Source organism: Poecilia latipinna, unplaced genomic scaffold (genome assembly GCF_001443285.1).
Source record: "Poecilia latipinna isolate Pla-1442-1.1 unplaced genomic scaffold, P_latipinna-1.0 Scaffold218, whole genome shotgun sequence".
NCBI classification, from domain to species: domain Eukaryota; kingdom Metazoa; phylum Chordata; class Actinopteri; order Cyprinodontiformes; family Poeciliidae; genus Poecilia; species Poecilia latipinna.
In genome coordinates this window covers 332,250-347,790 of record NW_015112834.1, presented here as the reverse complement: position 1 = coordinate 347,790, position 15,541 = coordinate 332,250, and the positions used below count along the sequence as shown (strand labels likewise).

The 15,541-nt window shown below is 40.2% G+C and overlaps 1 protein-coding gene across 2 annotated transcripts in view; it reads left to right on the top strand.

Moving 5' to 3' along the window:
• LOC106947036 (cytochrome c oxidase subunit 5B, mitochondrial-like) overlaps positions 1-3,013 on the top strand; it is a 5,957-nt gene extending 2,944 nt beyond the window's left edge. Inside the window, exons 1-4 of one of the 2 annotated variants that reach the window (XM_015031811.1) lie at positions 334-597; positions 1,138-1,208; positions 2,596-2,695; positions 2,833-3,013. In XM_015031811.1, the coding sequence (XP_014887297.1) occupies positions 501-597; positions 1,138-1,208; positions 2,596-2,695; positions 2,833-2,945 (381 nt within the window). In that variant the 5' untranslated portion in view covers positions 334-500 and the 3' untranslated portion in view covers positions 2,946-3,013. Of the gene's footprint in view, positions 1-333; positions 598-1,137; positions 1,209-2,595; positions 2,696-2,832 lie in introns of those variants that run through there. The other variant, XM_015031812.1, reaches the window with a different exon arrangement.
• The last annotated feature ends 12,528 nt before the right edge of the window (positions 3,014-15,541 follow it).

Below are 15,541 nucleotides of genomic sequence, written 5' to 3'. Positions count from 1 at the left end.
GAACAGAGTCTATGGGAAATTTAAAGAACAGAAGTGAATAATGAGAAAATTATTATTAAAAATGAAACTTTTTTTACATAACACAAAATGAAAACAGAATATAGAAGGTGGAGAATGAGGTTTTGAAGAGCCATGCAAGTACTTTGATGGACCAGACCGACAGGGGGCGCGAATGTAACTGAATTAGAAGGAAAGCTTGTTCGGAGGAAGAAGTCCATTAATCACATGGTTATTTAATCGTATTTAAAAGTGTATATGTATGTGTGTATGCATGTGCATTCATATACATATATGTGTTTATCAGTGTGTGTGTAAATTTGCGCACTCATACACACCGTATGTGTATTATTAAACTCCCTCTGAATATCATTGATGACTACACTCCAGTCCGGTAGGTAGCGGTAAATGCACCTTAAGCTGGTTGCCATCCGCCAATAAAACACAAAAGAAGGAGAAGTCCATCAGTCTTTACTGACTGACAACCGTACATTGAAGGAGAAATGGCTGCAAGGTTACTGCTCCGCTCCGGGCTGAGAGCCGTGACAACCTGCCAGGCTGTCCGGGCTCCGGCTCTGAGCCGCAGCATGGCGGCTGGAGGTGAGGCCGACACGGACACACAACCATCCAGATAACATACTGAAGTGTTAGCTAGGCTAGTCCGTCTGACCGCGGAACGCTTTCTCTTCCAAGTTCTGCCAGGAAACGTTCGGTTCTTGTCGTAAAAATCCGCTAAATCTCTTAGGTTGTAATAAGTTCATTTTCTGCTTGTCGGCGTTCAGCTGCTTTTGAATATCCAGATGTTCTTAAACGAAGCTAGGGGCTAACCTGCTGCTTAGCACTAGCCTAACAGTGACAGCAAAGAGGTCAGATTGGGTTTAGATAACTGAGGGTCGGTGGTTCTGTCAGTCATCTGCTTTACATTTGTTTCTATTCAGAGCTGCTACCTTCATGACCCAATCCCATCTCTCAGGAAAGTGATTGCTCGGGTCTTATCGTGGGCGTTTTTATCGCCGTTATAAACATAATAGTTTGGATTTGACTCATAGTTTCTTGTAATTTATTCATAGTTCTGTGAAATTACGAGTGAGCGGTTCTATGGTACATCCTGAGTTTCCTCTGTCATGTTGGTGCTCCCAGGCATTCCCACTGATGAGGAGCAGGCCACTGGGCTGGAGAAGGTCATCATGAACGCCATGAAGGAGGGAAAGGTAACATCACATTACATCATGTAGTTATGCTTTACACTTAGATGAAACTGTATTCTGTGAAATAAGTGCTTAGACTTTCCTTTTAAGGGATAGATGTTTATCCCACCTCCTTATTTTTCAGGTTTTGTACTAAAGAAAAAGCCTCTTAAATTGATCATTCATTAGTTGTGAAGATTATTATTAAGTTTATTTGATAAGACACACATCGACATAGACAATCTGAACAGAAAGCAGTCCCATGGTGTAATAGCAACAGCTAATTTGCAGCACTTGTCCCTAGATGGGCTTTTAAACAGTACCTCTAAAAAAATTGAAGTGATAATTAAAACAGCTCAAGTTTTATTTTGATCCTAAGTGAGATCACTTCCTGGGTTAGCATTGCCAGGAAGTGGCAGTTAATCAAAGTTGATTAAAAGTTGAGTTTATAATCGTAGATGATAGTGATTATTAATTATATGCTCGGATCATAGCCAGTATATATGCTCGGATCATAGCCAGTATCACACCATGACTGAGAGAACAGCAGCTGTAACGCAGTGTCTTACCTTTTTATGTTTGGTTCTTGTGTTCAAACTTTTCTCCGTTCAGCACAGAGCTGCGTCCAGCCTGACCCGGTGGAGCGTTGGTGTGGCACTGACCAGCTGCTAACGCTCAGGGCTGTTCAAGCTGAAAATTTCCAGATTCCTGTCGTGCTGAGCAATATGGTGGAAAATTTATCACGATATAAGGATTTCGTATCGGTCAATACCAATAATTATTGATTGTATTTTTGTTTTAAATACCTGAAACACAGCCAAGCTAGTGACGTCACTTCCTATTTTATCCACAGTTTTCTTTCCACTCCGCTGTTCTTTATGTTTCAACAGTCATGAGGCTCGCTGATGAAACCTGAAACTGCTGCTGTGCAGGTTGTGCAACATGTTGTTGCTAGGTAACCAAAGAGTGAGTTAGCTGATGCCACTCACCAAGAGAGGTTGAGCAGCTAAAGTCTTTCCTCTGCCTACATCCCCCAGAATGCTGAGCGATTCGGGATCAGAGTTCCATATCTAGTGACATGGATCAGCTCTCTGTTGTAATTTATTATTCATTTATTATCTAGCCTCAGATTCCAGCTGTCAGCTTATTTCTCAGTGCATTGTTTCCATGGCACTACTTGCTCTCATCTTAATTAGATCATCCATTACTAAGGAAACCTCTGTTTGTTGATATGTTTGTTGTCAGAGGCTGTTTCAGAATCAGCCAACACAGAACCCTGATCCCAGCTGAGACCAAGCTCCTGGATGGCAGGACCGTTAGACCTACCACCATCATCATCATCATCATCATCATCATCATCATCATCATCATCATCATCATCATCATCATCATCTTCCTCTTTTCTTTGCAGGATCCTTTCAACATGATGAAGCCTAAGAGCTACGCTGGCTCCAAGAATGACCCCCACCTGGTTCCCTCCATCACTAACAAGAGGGTTGTGGGCTGCATCTGTAAGTCACAATGACAGAATTATTAAATACATTTCTAACATGACAGAAACGAAGCCAGCTCTATAAAAACACAGTTCAGCTGTTAAGCAGCCTCAGCTTCCAGACTTCTGGCTCATGTTTTTATTTTCTCTGTGCAGGTGAGGAAGACAACACCTCCATCGTCTGGTTCTGGCTTCATGAGGGCGAGTCCCAGCGCTGCCCCTCCTGTGGTGCCCACTACAAACTGGTGCCCCATAACCTCTCCCACTAACTTAAAACTAAGTCTTTTAGTAAATGTATTTACCAATTTGGCTTCTCTTTGAAATATTCATGTTATCTCCAGACCAAGAAAACTCAGAGTGTTTTAAGTTTTCACTGTGCTTGAAGACGCTGTCTTTTTGTTGTTTGGGCTTGGTGTATTTCCTGGTCTGATGTTTATTTTGTCTTTTTTTGCACTTGATCTACCTTTTAACCTCAATTTTGGCTTCACACGTTACATTTCCAAACAGCTCAGATTTGTTTTGGGACCTTCAGCTTCAGTTTACATTGACTGTACTGTATGATGTTACATTTGTACCACTCCTATTGTTCAGTCAATAAAGTGCTGAACTCATATTTGTTATTTGTGTGTGTGTGTGTATGTGTGTGTCCAAAGATGAGTTTGTCTGCTTCAGGATGAGCTCTGCTCAGATTTTTATTTTTAAATCAGATTGAAGACAATAGTTGCGTTTCCATTTACCATAAAATTGCGCAATTTGACATTTTGAAAATAAAACTTCTGAATTATAACATGGCAATTTTGCACCAAAAGTTTTGGCGCTAGAATAAATTGGTTTATTTCGCAAAACTGCAATGGAAACTTTTTTTTTTCGCATCACAAGTCAAAACAACTGGATGTTACTACTGGTGAAAACCACAAAGAAGAAAACGGGAAGTAGAGGATCAGCTTGTTTTTTAATGACTTGTCATGTGGACAAACTAGCTACTGATGCATTTTCCTCTGGATTTCGTTGGTTCTGAATGAAACCAGTGACTGTTGGACACTAAAGTTCTGAATCAACTAAGTTCTCATTAAAACTACAAAAAGCTTAACCTGAACTAAAGTTATAGTCTACATTTTCTTTCTTCTGTCTGATACTCTGACCCAGGATCAGCTGTGAAAGTAGGAGTAAAATGTGCTTCTAAATATCGAGTTGAAGCAGAGGAAGACTCAAGTCAGCAGTTTTTCAAAGGGCAGCTGTTGGTATGACCATGGTTCCAGTAAACGCCCTGAAGAATCACATGCTGGTCATACAGAACTTCAATGGAACATAATAGAACATAATTTTTAAGATCCATAATCTTTATGGATTATAAATGGATTATATAGTATTATATATATTGTTCTTGCTGGTAATATTTTTTGGACTGGTCAAATGAACTGAGCATGTCATTTTAATCAAATCACTGAAGATTTCACGTTCGGTGTGTTTGTGTTGTTCTTCAGTCTACCAGCAGATAGCGCTGTCTACCAAAACTTTTTGCCTTTACTCGTATGCCAGTGGAAAGTTTGGACAGTTTCTCATCCAAACTTTAAATAACCTTTGAATTTAACTCAGTGCTTCAAATCTGAAGTAAATGTTTTTATTATAGAAAATGTTTGTAATCATCATGGATTATTCGGTTTTCAGTGCTTCTGCTCACCATGGCAGCACTCTGTGTCTGTTGTCACATCTGAATTGACTATTGTATTATATTTTATGCCCACTGGTGAGTCATCCTGTTAACTGTTAAGATCTGATGTCTTATTTGCAACACAAGCACTGCCAATTCCATTTCGTTCCGCATTGCTCACCAGGTTGTGATCTGGTCAGCAGCTGGTGTAGCTGCTATATTAACATTTGAGTTCACTGAGATATGAGGTAGCATATAAGCCATGTCCACCTCATAATCATATTCAGGATATGGACTCAGGGTGTGGTCTTAAACATCTGTGCCAAGTTTGGTGTAAATCTGTCAAGTGGTTATCCAGACATAAACTTTCTGACCTTCACTAAAACTAAAACTGCATAAAAGGGGCAACATGTCATCCTCTGTTACGATCTGAGTGTTTGTTCTGCAATCATGAAAGGTTGTGATCACCAAAAGAGTCACTGTTTTGTTGCTTGAACAGTTTTTTTTAATTTCCTTTTTTTTCTATATTGTTTAGTCCATAGGTGAGATGTAATCAAAATTGGGTTTTGTCTTTATTGTGTCATAGCCAAAAATATATAGTTAGGTGGAAGTGGGCGTGGCCAGAGTAAAAGTGATGGAGAATCTCCCAAGGGTTTTAGGGGAGGGTCTATGGTTTGAGTTAAAAACTCAAATTCACTATCCTGCGCAACAGCGCCCCCTATGTATGGAGGGGTACGGATTTTTTTTTCTTAGTAGAAGATAAGGCAGTTTTCTATCAGTTTTCTATCAATACTTATTTTCCTTACTATAAATAAAACACAACATGCAGAGAGAAAAAAAGCCCACCACAAACTGCTCATTCATGAGAGCATGATCAAAGAAATCTGAAGGATAGAGCAGCAGAGGGTCCAGGAATCCTCAGGCTGACCGTCACGTACAACCATATGAACCACGAAGACATGAACTCAGTGCCACACATAATCTAAAGTCAGTGCAGAATGGTGGAAAAGAACAGAAACAGAATCAAGTGAAGCATTAAACATGTTTTCAGGCACCTAAAATCTAACCTGGACATTGTCAGACAAATTGTTGAGAAATTCAAACCTAAGCTTTCGATTGCTTCTGGCTTTACGTGACCCTGGAGCTCTGAAACGTCTGTGAACCTCCCGATATTCCTCACAGACATTTCATGATGCTCTGTGAAACATGACGTGAATTATCTTTGGAAAAGTGGAGCTACAACAACTCAGCTGGCGCACTCCCTCTCTGCGCACAGGGTTGACTCAAAGTTAACTGGAAGTGTCTGAATACTTGCCACCTCAAAGGAGAGCTCTGCAGAAAAAGACAGAGACCAAAGAGGAGCACTATAACACGCAGAGACATCTGCACAGCTCATTAGGTGGTAGGAAACAGGCTGCAGCAGATTTAGAAGTCAACAGTGGTTAAAGAGACACTGGGGGGGGAGCCAGGCACCAAAAACACCCAAAACCAGAGTGGGCTCCGTGGCTGGACCTAGACTTCTACATGACACATTAAAGTTTTAGCTGGTATTTGTGAGTGTAGAGCTTTACAACGACTTCCCTAAGAATAACACTGGAAAACAATATGGTCACAATTACATATTTACAATTACAATATGTCGCTTAAGTCTTTTTGTCTGTCTTTAAATTGTTCCATTCCAGCTCATTTCTGAAATTCATGATGTGTTGAAAACTATAAACACCAATTGAACTTTTCCACATTTTGTCACATTACAAGAACAAACTTCAATATTTTGGGGGCTGAGGTTAGCTGATAGACCAACATAGTGCTGAAGTGGAGGAGAGGATTGGTTTACACTAAAAGCTTGTATGATGTTCATCTGTATTTGGTACTTCCTGTCACTCAGAGTTAAGTTCCTCCAGCATTCCAGAAGGACTGGCTTAACGGAGGCGTCTGTGGATTTTTGTACAGCTCTCAGTCTCAGGTGTTAGTGTGTCTGAAACTACAGATGCTGCAGCAGTCGTAGCTCTTTGCCGCTGGGTGTTATTGATATCAATTTAATTACGCAGGCTCCTGAAAGGGAAGCAGAGAGTGTCAGTTTAATCATCTCATAAAGTGCCTGGAGAACCTGGAGGATGTGGGCTGCCGTCCATTTGTCGTCTTTGGGGCTCGGCCAGCTGCAGCCACGCTGCTGAGAGGAGCAGCTCTCACAGCCAAACATCTGCACTCATGTGCAGGGCTCAGCTCCAGAGTCACCACAAGCGTCTGGATGATGTTTCAGCCTTTTTATATAAATTTCCCTTGTCACTGTCAATTTTTGAATTCTTGTCGCTTGATCTATTTGGTCTAGACAAATTGTTTCTTCCTTTTCTTTTTGTCTGTTTTTTTTAAAGAATAAAAAAAAACTTTTTGTTCACTTCTACTTTTTGGGTTCCACAGACTTTGGAGTAAACTATGTTTGCTGAATAATGGATTATAATTAAGCTAACTCCAAGATTGTAAAGAACTAAGTTCTACTGTGCATAATCATTTGAAATCAGGTATTTGCATACCATGTGAAAAATGACAGTGTGACTTTAAATCAGACTTAACCTTTGTCTGTTTTGTCAGTTAGGATTACCAAAATAATTTGAAGTGCCAGAATAGTGAGAGAAACACGTTTTACTGTGTGTGATCAGGGGACACTTCCAGTTTATTTTTTTGGCAAAAAAAAAAAATTGTATTACTTTATTTAGTGGCAGATAGTTGAATATAACTGACATCAATGTAGCCAATTATGCCTGGACACCAAAATCTATATCAACAGAATGTGCTTGAAGTCTCAAAATGTGATTCTCACCACATTGTTCCTCTTAGTGATACCTGCATTTCAGTGGAGTTTTTTATTAGTGTTGTGGGTCTGTGACTATAGCCAACCCCACTGACCTGTAAAGCAGGACTGTCCTGGTTTTGGAGCTGCTTATAAATGTCTGAAGAAATTCTAGAGAACAACAGCCAATGATGGCACAAATATAAAGTTGTGCCATCATATGTTGTAAAATGTGCTCCATAATTTCAGCTAATGGTTAAAAAAAAATAGAGTGAACCAAGAACAGGACCCTGAGGTTCCCCGCATGTGATCACATGTGATCGTTTACATGCTTAGATTTGATCACCAAATAGCACACAGTAATCCTGGTAGCAGTATCAGACAATGCCACCGTTTCTCTGTCAAATGCAGCACCGTCAGTAAAACAGTGACTGTAGTTTTAATTAATAGGTTTTAAGGAGTCAAGGCATGAGATGGAAAAACTGACTGAAAACAATTAAGGAGGAAGTTGTTTTGTTCAAAAACAGGAGTAATCAACAGAACAGCAGACCCTCTGACACAGAGTACAGGAGCACAACTAGCTGGACTCAAGTTCTTTAAAAAAAGCACTTCTTATCTGAGAAAACTTCTCCAGGTTTGTTGCAGTTTTGCCTGCTGTAGTTGTATTAGCCCTCATTTTGTGTGTACTAGAAATGTAGCTCTATACTGACTTTGGTCTGGATGTAGTTTGTTTTCCTGAGAATCTTTATGATTTGTCCTGTTTAGGTTAATTTTAACCTTGTATTTGTGTTGAGTCCTTTTCACGTTGCAACTTTTTTTGTCACCCAATGAAAAACAATGGCTCTGTTCAGGGTGCAGCCCTAAGCTACAGTAAATCTTAGGAGTGATAATTTATGACAGCTGACTGTCTTTGAATATCTCTATAAAGTCAGCTGTCGTCTTATCTCCTCCTCATCCTGACACGTCGGTCTTCTGACAAGTCCTCATCTTCTGAGCTGTTCAGGAATCAACGTACATGAGGATGATGAGACTTTTTTCAAGATGAAGAAGAAGAAGATGAATGTAAGGTAAATAAAACAATTAGATTATTACACAGAACATGCTTTGACAGAGTACACAATGCTGGGGAAGGACACAAACAGTCAGACCTGGAGCACTCATTTTGGAGGTTTGGGGGACTTGGGTAATTGAGAATCTCTGTCCTTTTGGTTGCTATGGCAACCGTAGCTCACCAGAGACGATGGCGTTTCGGAGAGCTTTTCATTCCAGCGGCTCATTGTATGATCACAGAAGATTGTTAGAGATGCTGTTAGAGGAATTTGGTGTCAGTTCAGTGCTGTCCCTGCTGATGGCTGCAGGCAGCAAAACAAAAAACAGAGCAGCTTCATCGTGTCTACATGTGGAGGGGAAACCAAGGGAACAACAATGAGCTCAAAGAATCCGATATCAAAATCCACAGCTCAAGTAAACTTGGTTCATAGCTCAGCCACTGGGAGATGAAGGACTGTCAGAAAATATTACAGCAAGGATGAGTGCTGCCTAATGGCCCTGACAATGACCCTTGAGTGGCTGTCAGACCAAGATGCACACATCTATCACAGAGGAACATGTTAACAAAGACCTTGGCAGATGCTGCTGTTGAGCTAGTAACAGATGTCATAAGTCAAATGTAATTCATAAAAGACAAGAGCTACAGAACACAAGTGCATCAAAAATGTTATTTTAAAGTCCTTTCATTTCAGTGAGACATACTACACACTAAACAAATAAAAACGAAAATGCAAAAATAATAATAAAAAAATGAATTTAGCCATATTTAGCCATTTTTTATATGATAACATTTCAGTTCTATAGTTTTATAATAGTATTTAAACTGTCATTAATGTGAAGCATAACTTAACTTATTGAAATATTATTTGCATTGCTCAACCTTCTGATTGGCTGCCAATAAAATGTATTATGCTGCGTTCAGACCGAATGGGGCGTCTGGTTTACACACAAGGTCTAGCACTGCATGCCTGAAGCCTTTCGACCATTTTGAGCGTTCAATGCATTTCAACCGAATTCAAACACAACATTCTGTTGCTTTCAGCAAATACAGCCAAGACGCTCTCTCAATATTTCATCCATCATTACTCAAAGTAACCTGGGAAGGAAAAAAAAGACAAGAGGCTCTTCCCAACGCACGTCTAACTAAATAAAGCGGTAACACTTTATTTGAAGGGGGTTGAATAAGACTGACATGACACTGCCATGAACATGAATAAGCCTTCATGAATATTTATGACTGTTGTCATAAAGCGTCATTCGGTAAATTGTGACACTTAATACAAAGTTGACATTATTCAAAATGTCTTTGTTATGACAACTTGACATTAACCAAGAAATCATTACTGATATAAATTTGTTATAAAAGTATTACTGATTGCACTTTAAAAATTAGGTAACTTTGTTATTAAAGGTAAAGTTTAAACAGTAATGATTTCCTGGTTGATGTTAAGTTGTCATAACAAAGACATTTTGAATAATGTCAACTTTGTATTAAAAGATGACAACAGTCATAAATATTCATGAAGGCTTATTCATGTTCATGACAAGTGTTATGTCATGTTTATGATGGTGTCAAGACAGTCTTATTCACCCCCCTTCAAATAAAGTGTTACCAATAAAGCTAAGCCACTCTCAATTTTATCCACCTCTGCACAAAGAGTCCAGCAACATAAAACATCGACTTCTCCCGATGCGTGTCTGGAGCAAGAGGTCAAGCGTTTGACATGTCCAAATTGAACCATCTGATGTTTTTTTGATGTATGAAAGAAACGCATTTAGTCTGAACACAGCATTAAGCTGCTTTGCTCTTCAAGCTAGCATAGCTAGTGTGAAATGCTAAAGTCTCTGTCAAGAAAAAGACAGAAAGATCCTCCAGTATCCGTTCTGTGGAGGACTCAGCTGGACAAACCCTAAAAACTGCTAAAATCAGAAGGTATACGGTAACATTTGTGCTAAACAAACATAACAATAACACAGTGAAAACAAAAACATTCTGAATGTCCCTGTTTCTTTAAATATTTGTCTGTATTGTTTGAGGGTTTGCAAAGGGGAGCACAGATCAGAAGCTGATGCTGTTTTTGAGGTCATAACCTGGAAAAGTTTAGGAACCCCTCGACTGTAACACGTAGTAATTACACAGAGCGACACTGTTAAGTCTTTATTTTTCCTAATTCCATCTGCATACAGCAGATGAAAACACAACATTTCAGATTAAAATATGTCAGATCAATAAAAAAACAGCATTTTTGTGCAGAAAGGGAAAACTAATGACACCTATCTAGAGGCTGGTGTCAGCTGGAGGAGAAAGAGAAAGAAACTGAAGAAACACAGAGATGCAAATCCACTCAGAATGTGAGAGCTTTATTAGATGTTTCACACGAGAAAAACAGAAAATAATCAGAAAAATCTGCAGCAAGACCCTGAATTAAAACCAGTTACAGATCTAGAGCCCATCCCAGCGCGACCCTGAGTGCAAGTGACAGAGCTGTTGTTGATCTTCCACAAACTTCCCAGCAGGAAGCTGCAGCTAAAAGACTCCTGCTGAATATTTTACTGCCCTCATGTGGCTTGTGCCTGCAAACAGCTCACACATCAGCAGGGTGCCGCTAAATGTCAAACAGTAACAAAGAGAAAGCTAAAACATTAGCAGCTAATGCTGCACACTCGGTAAAGATTGGGACTTTGTTGTAACCAGGCCCAAGTGGACCCGCACTGCCGTCTGTCCTCTCGTCTCTTTAATGGAGTGTGAGTTTTCATGCCTGCGGGTGGACGCAGCTGACACAGAGAACCAGCCGGTGAGGCGTTGGATCAGAACCGTCTTGAAGGTCAAAGCAGTGTAGAGCCGTGGGGGCAGGTGCACAGAGAGGCTGATGTTCCAACCGAGCTGCAGAGCAGCAGTCTGTGTGTCACTTCACCTGCAGCACGGGGTCGAATAATCAGCAAGTCACTGCAGGTCAGCAGCATTTTATTTTCACAGAGGGACAGAGATGAAGGAGGCAGGCGACATGCTGGTCATAAACGCTTGGAGGCAGGAACAGATTAAAACAGGCTGCAAGGTGCAACACGTTGCCAACAGGCTGCTGAGGAACGCTGGTGCACACAGCGGGGGGGAAACAGATGGCAGCAGGCGAATATGTCAGAGGTGTCGTCTATAAGTGCAGATCACTGCTCATAAATTAGCAGGAGCGAGGTGAGTGGAGGAGAGACGTCTAAATGAGTGAAAGCTGCGCTCAGATGACGCGGCCGCCCAGCAGGACCTGGTGACTCACTGAGCTCTGGGAATTATGTGGAACCTTTCTCATCATGCAGGGTGTCAGGGGACACAGTACAGTGTTGCACTGTGGCACTTCTCTGTGAAGGAACGTAGTGACATTGATAACATGTCCCTACGGCCAAATTATTCCCAATCTTTTGTAGAGGTACCATCATTTTTGCCCAGGCTTGTTTCATTAGTTAGTTTATTTTAATGATTCTGTTGAATTACAATTCAAAAACAATGTCTGATTTTCATTGGTTAGCTTTTTGTAAATGTGCTGCATCACTTGAGGAACCACCTGAAGTCGTATTTCCCGTGACCACAGGGGACGATGTCCTGGACATGCACAAAGAGCTGTCTGACTGTGACTTCATGCCTGGAGATGTAAGTTAAAATTTGACTTCCAAAATTGAAACAGTGTGCAGGACATCAGGCACATAGGCTGTTGATCTGTGAAACAGCATAGACCCATCATAACTCGATAAATTAGTTTAAACAGTTCTGTCTCAGACATGTTGATACCAAAATGTCTTCATGTAATTGTCATCATACTCAACGTCGCCATTGTCAGGGAAATTGGAGGCACATCATTGGATGAGTCAAAAAGACAAATAATGGCATTTCTGATGTCATATGAACTGGTGCTGCTGTACAATCCTTTTGGTTGTCATGGAAAAAGCTAATAACAGGACCTTTGATGTTGTGCTGGCCAACAGTGTTGTTTTAAAGTGCTTTATAAGTAAAACTGCATTATATTGTATTGTATATTGTAAATATCAGTTTCTATGGTTGGAGTTTTTTCCCTGTTTTCTTGCTTAAATGTTTATAATTTTTAGGATGCTTATGTTTTGTTTGTTGTCAGTAATCTTTTGTTTTGTATTCACATGGTTTTGATAGATGACATGTTGATTACTTCAGATCTCTGCAGACATTTTTGCACTATGAAGGGACAGATATCTAAACTCCACATTTAAATGTCCTGAATATTTACTTCTCAAGTGACATCACACATCCATGAACTTTGAACCTTACAGCCTTCTTGACAGACAGTTGCTATTAAGTTGCTAAAACAGCACAAAACCAGCCCCAGCCTCCTTCCTAACTTATAAACAGTTTAAGTATATTACAACTATTATTCGATTACAGTTTTTAAGTACTCTGCTGACCTCTGTGATAAGATATATATCAGATATTTACTGCAGTACTTACTGCCAAACCAGCAAAATTAGTTTGGCTAAAGTAGCTTTTATCTGTGCGCATTATAGCAGCCCTGCACCTTCAGAATTAAATTTTTTTTAAATTTATATTAAATGAAGTAAGGCTTTTGACACGTACATGCATATAGCCTATATTTGGACACTTGTTCTAACCATAATCAGAGTTTGAAATTAATTTAAATGTCATAAAATGCTAAAATTTACTTTATTTTAAAAAAACCAACACCACTGGTGCTGAGACAGACTGGCGACCTTTCCAGGGTGACCCCACCTCTCGCCCGAAATGTAAGCTGGAAATAGGCACCAGCACCCCTCCTGACTCCACTAGGGACAAGGGTGTAAAGAAAATGGATGGATGGATGGATGGATGGATGGATGGATGGATGGATGGATGGATGGATGGATGGAACGAACACCACTGGTGCGTTTCCCGGTAGCTAGACGCCTCCTGCCTTTCTAGCTGCACTGTCTCAGGGGTGGTTGAGGTTTTATTAAACAATAAAGGTAAGAATTTACAAATAATGAGGGATCCTAGAAAGGTCCAGGGAACCAGGAACCATGGAGCAACAGAAGAATCCAGCATGGAGCGAGGAGCCAGGTGGATGGAACTACAGGCCAAAACAAGAACAAACCTTCAGTTAGAAACCAACTTTAAATCAAATGTATGATTTGCTACATGAGCAAGCATGCTCATATATCAGAATGGGACAGTCAAATTCCACATATATAATAAGTTCACCTATGCTCTCCATCTAATCTGACTAAATTTGAGATGTATAAAAACAACAACAACAAAAAACCCCCTTCTCATCTAGCCTAGCAGAGTTCCATTTAAACCTGCAGCTGTAGCCACAGCAAAAGGAGGTTCAACAAAGTATATCAACTCAGAGGTGCTGCACACAAATGCTCACCACACTTTTCAGATTTTAATTTGTAAAACATGCAGTTCACATTTACGCACCCTTTATTCTGATCTGATCTATCACATTCCATTTAAATACAGGAACATTTTGATGTTTGTGTTACAAGAGCGGAGGTGAATTTCTGACATCACCGTGTCTCTTTCCTTTTCCATCTAGCTGCTGTTTAGCATTTCAGCTTCATCTTAGAGAAACAAGTGATGCCAACATTTAGAAGCAGACACTGGAGCATTACATAACAGGCAGGAAGATGAAAAACGAACCTGAGAGCTTGAAAGAGCACACACAGGTTCCTCACAGCACACACACAAAACAAGCTCTCTCTTAAAAACCAGGTTGGGCTGCAACTGCACTTGGTCTCCATGGCAGCAGTTCTCCACCATCCCACCCCTGACAGGTTCCAACTTTGATGTGTGATGATTGGGACAGCCTCATCTCAGCAGTTAATGAGGCTGCAGCTCGACTTTTTAACTGGGTTTCTTTGCAGAATGGGCGAAGGGAAGGTGAGAGGAAGAGGAGGGTGTGGGTTCAATGCCGGAGACAGAGCATCTCACATTGTCTGTTAAATTCACCTGCTCAACTCTTCTGTTAAACAAAGCCATGTGAAGGGAATAATAGAAGCACAGTTGCTGAACCAGAGGAGTCTGTTTGTCACAGCTGGATAAGCCTTACCCTCACTGTCTCTTTTTCCATCCATCAGTACAACTTGAAGTCTTAGATCATATCTAGAAAGTGCGACAAAGAAGAATGAAAATAAAGGATTTATATTTGTTCAGAATGGATAATGCAAAAAGAGAGCCAGCTGAGCTGAAGAAGGTAAGTGATGAAGTGACACCCCCACACAACATGCTCTGCCTCGTACCTCTCTCAATGTGAACACATTGATTGCATTTAGCAGTCACGCATGAACCCCTCATCTCTCCTCCGCCATCAAACAGAGTTTCATTCTGGTGACGGTCTGCCTAACCATCCAGGTGTTGAGCTGCTAAACCTCAAATGCAAGAGTTCAAACCTCACAATGAAAATTGCCTCAATTTTCAATGCCACATTCTTCTATCATGCCCCCCCAGCTGCCAGGCGAATGGTTAAAATATATAATGTTTTAAATTGGTGTTCACTCATGCATTTGAACTGCGCCAGAGTTCACTTCAACTGAACTAAAACCTAGGTCTGTAGATGGGACTGAGTTCGTTTTTTGGTCCACCTCAGAGTTTGATTGTGTATTCACACCTGCAAAACGCACCAGACTTTCTATGGAAACAAACTACAGTTTGATTAAAATGAACCAAACATGGTTGGTGTGAATACACCCTAAAGCTCCTTTAAAAGAGTTTTTATTCAGTGCTTCATCTTGATTTATTTTGTGCAACAGAAACTCACATAAAAATCCATTGTATAGCACGCAGCTGACAACCACCAGAAAGGAGATAAATAATAGACATCAAAAACCACCCTTGCAAATTTTCTCATCCCACTGATTCCAATGTGAAAAGCTGATCTTTGGATGTCTTATCAGTGGAGACAGGCAACAGGAGGAGAAAAGCATCTTAAATTATTCCATTGTGTCTCAGAGAAATGATTATGCAGCTGGAACAGAATCCACAACATTCATTATTTGCTTCAGTTGGTGATACAGAAACCAATTAAAAAGGTCCCATTATCAAAAACTTCAAAAGCAGACAGAAGAGTCATCAGAAATGGTGTGGCAATCTAATCAGTACCGCTGAAACAACACTTTTATCTTCTTATCCTACAGGTACAGAATATTTCAAACAGTTATTCCACCGTAACATCAGTTTCTTAGATCTCCAAATGCACTATTACTTAAAGCCGATGCTAAAAGTTAAATATCAATCAATAAAAATGGCTCCAAAATCATTTATCTCATATTTCTGCCCTACTTCCCCATTTCTAGTGTTGTTATTAAAAAGAAAACGTCACAATAGAGTTCCCTGTTGTCCAAAACATTCCTATGCGACT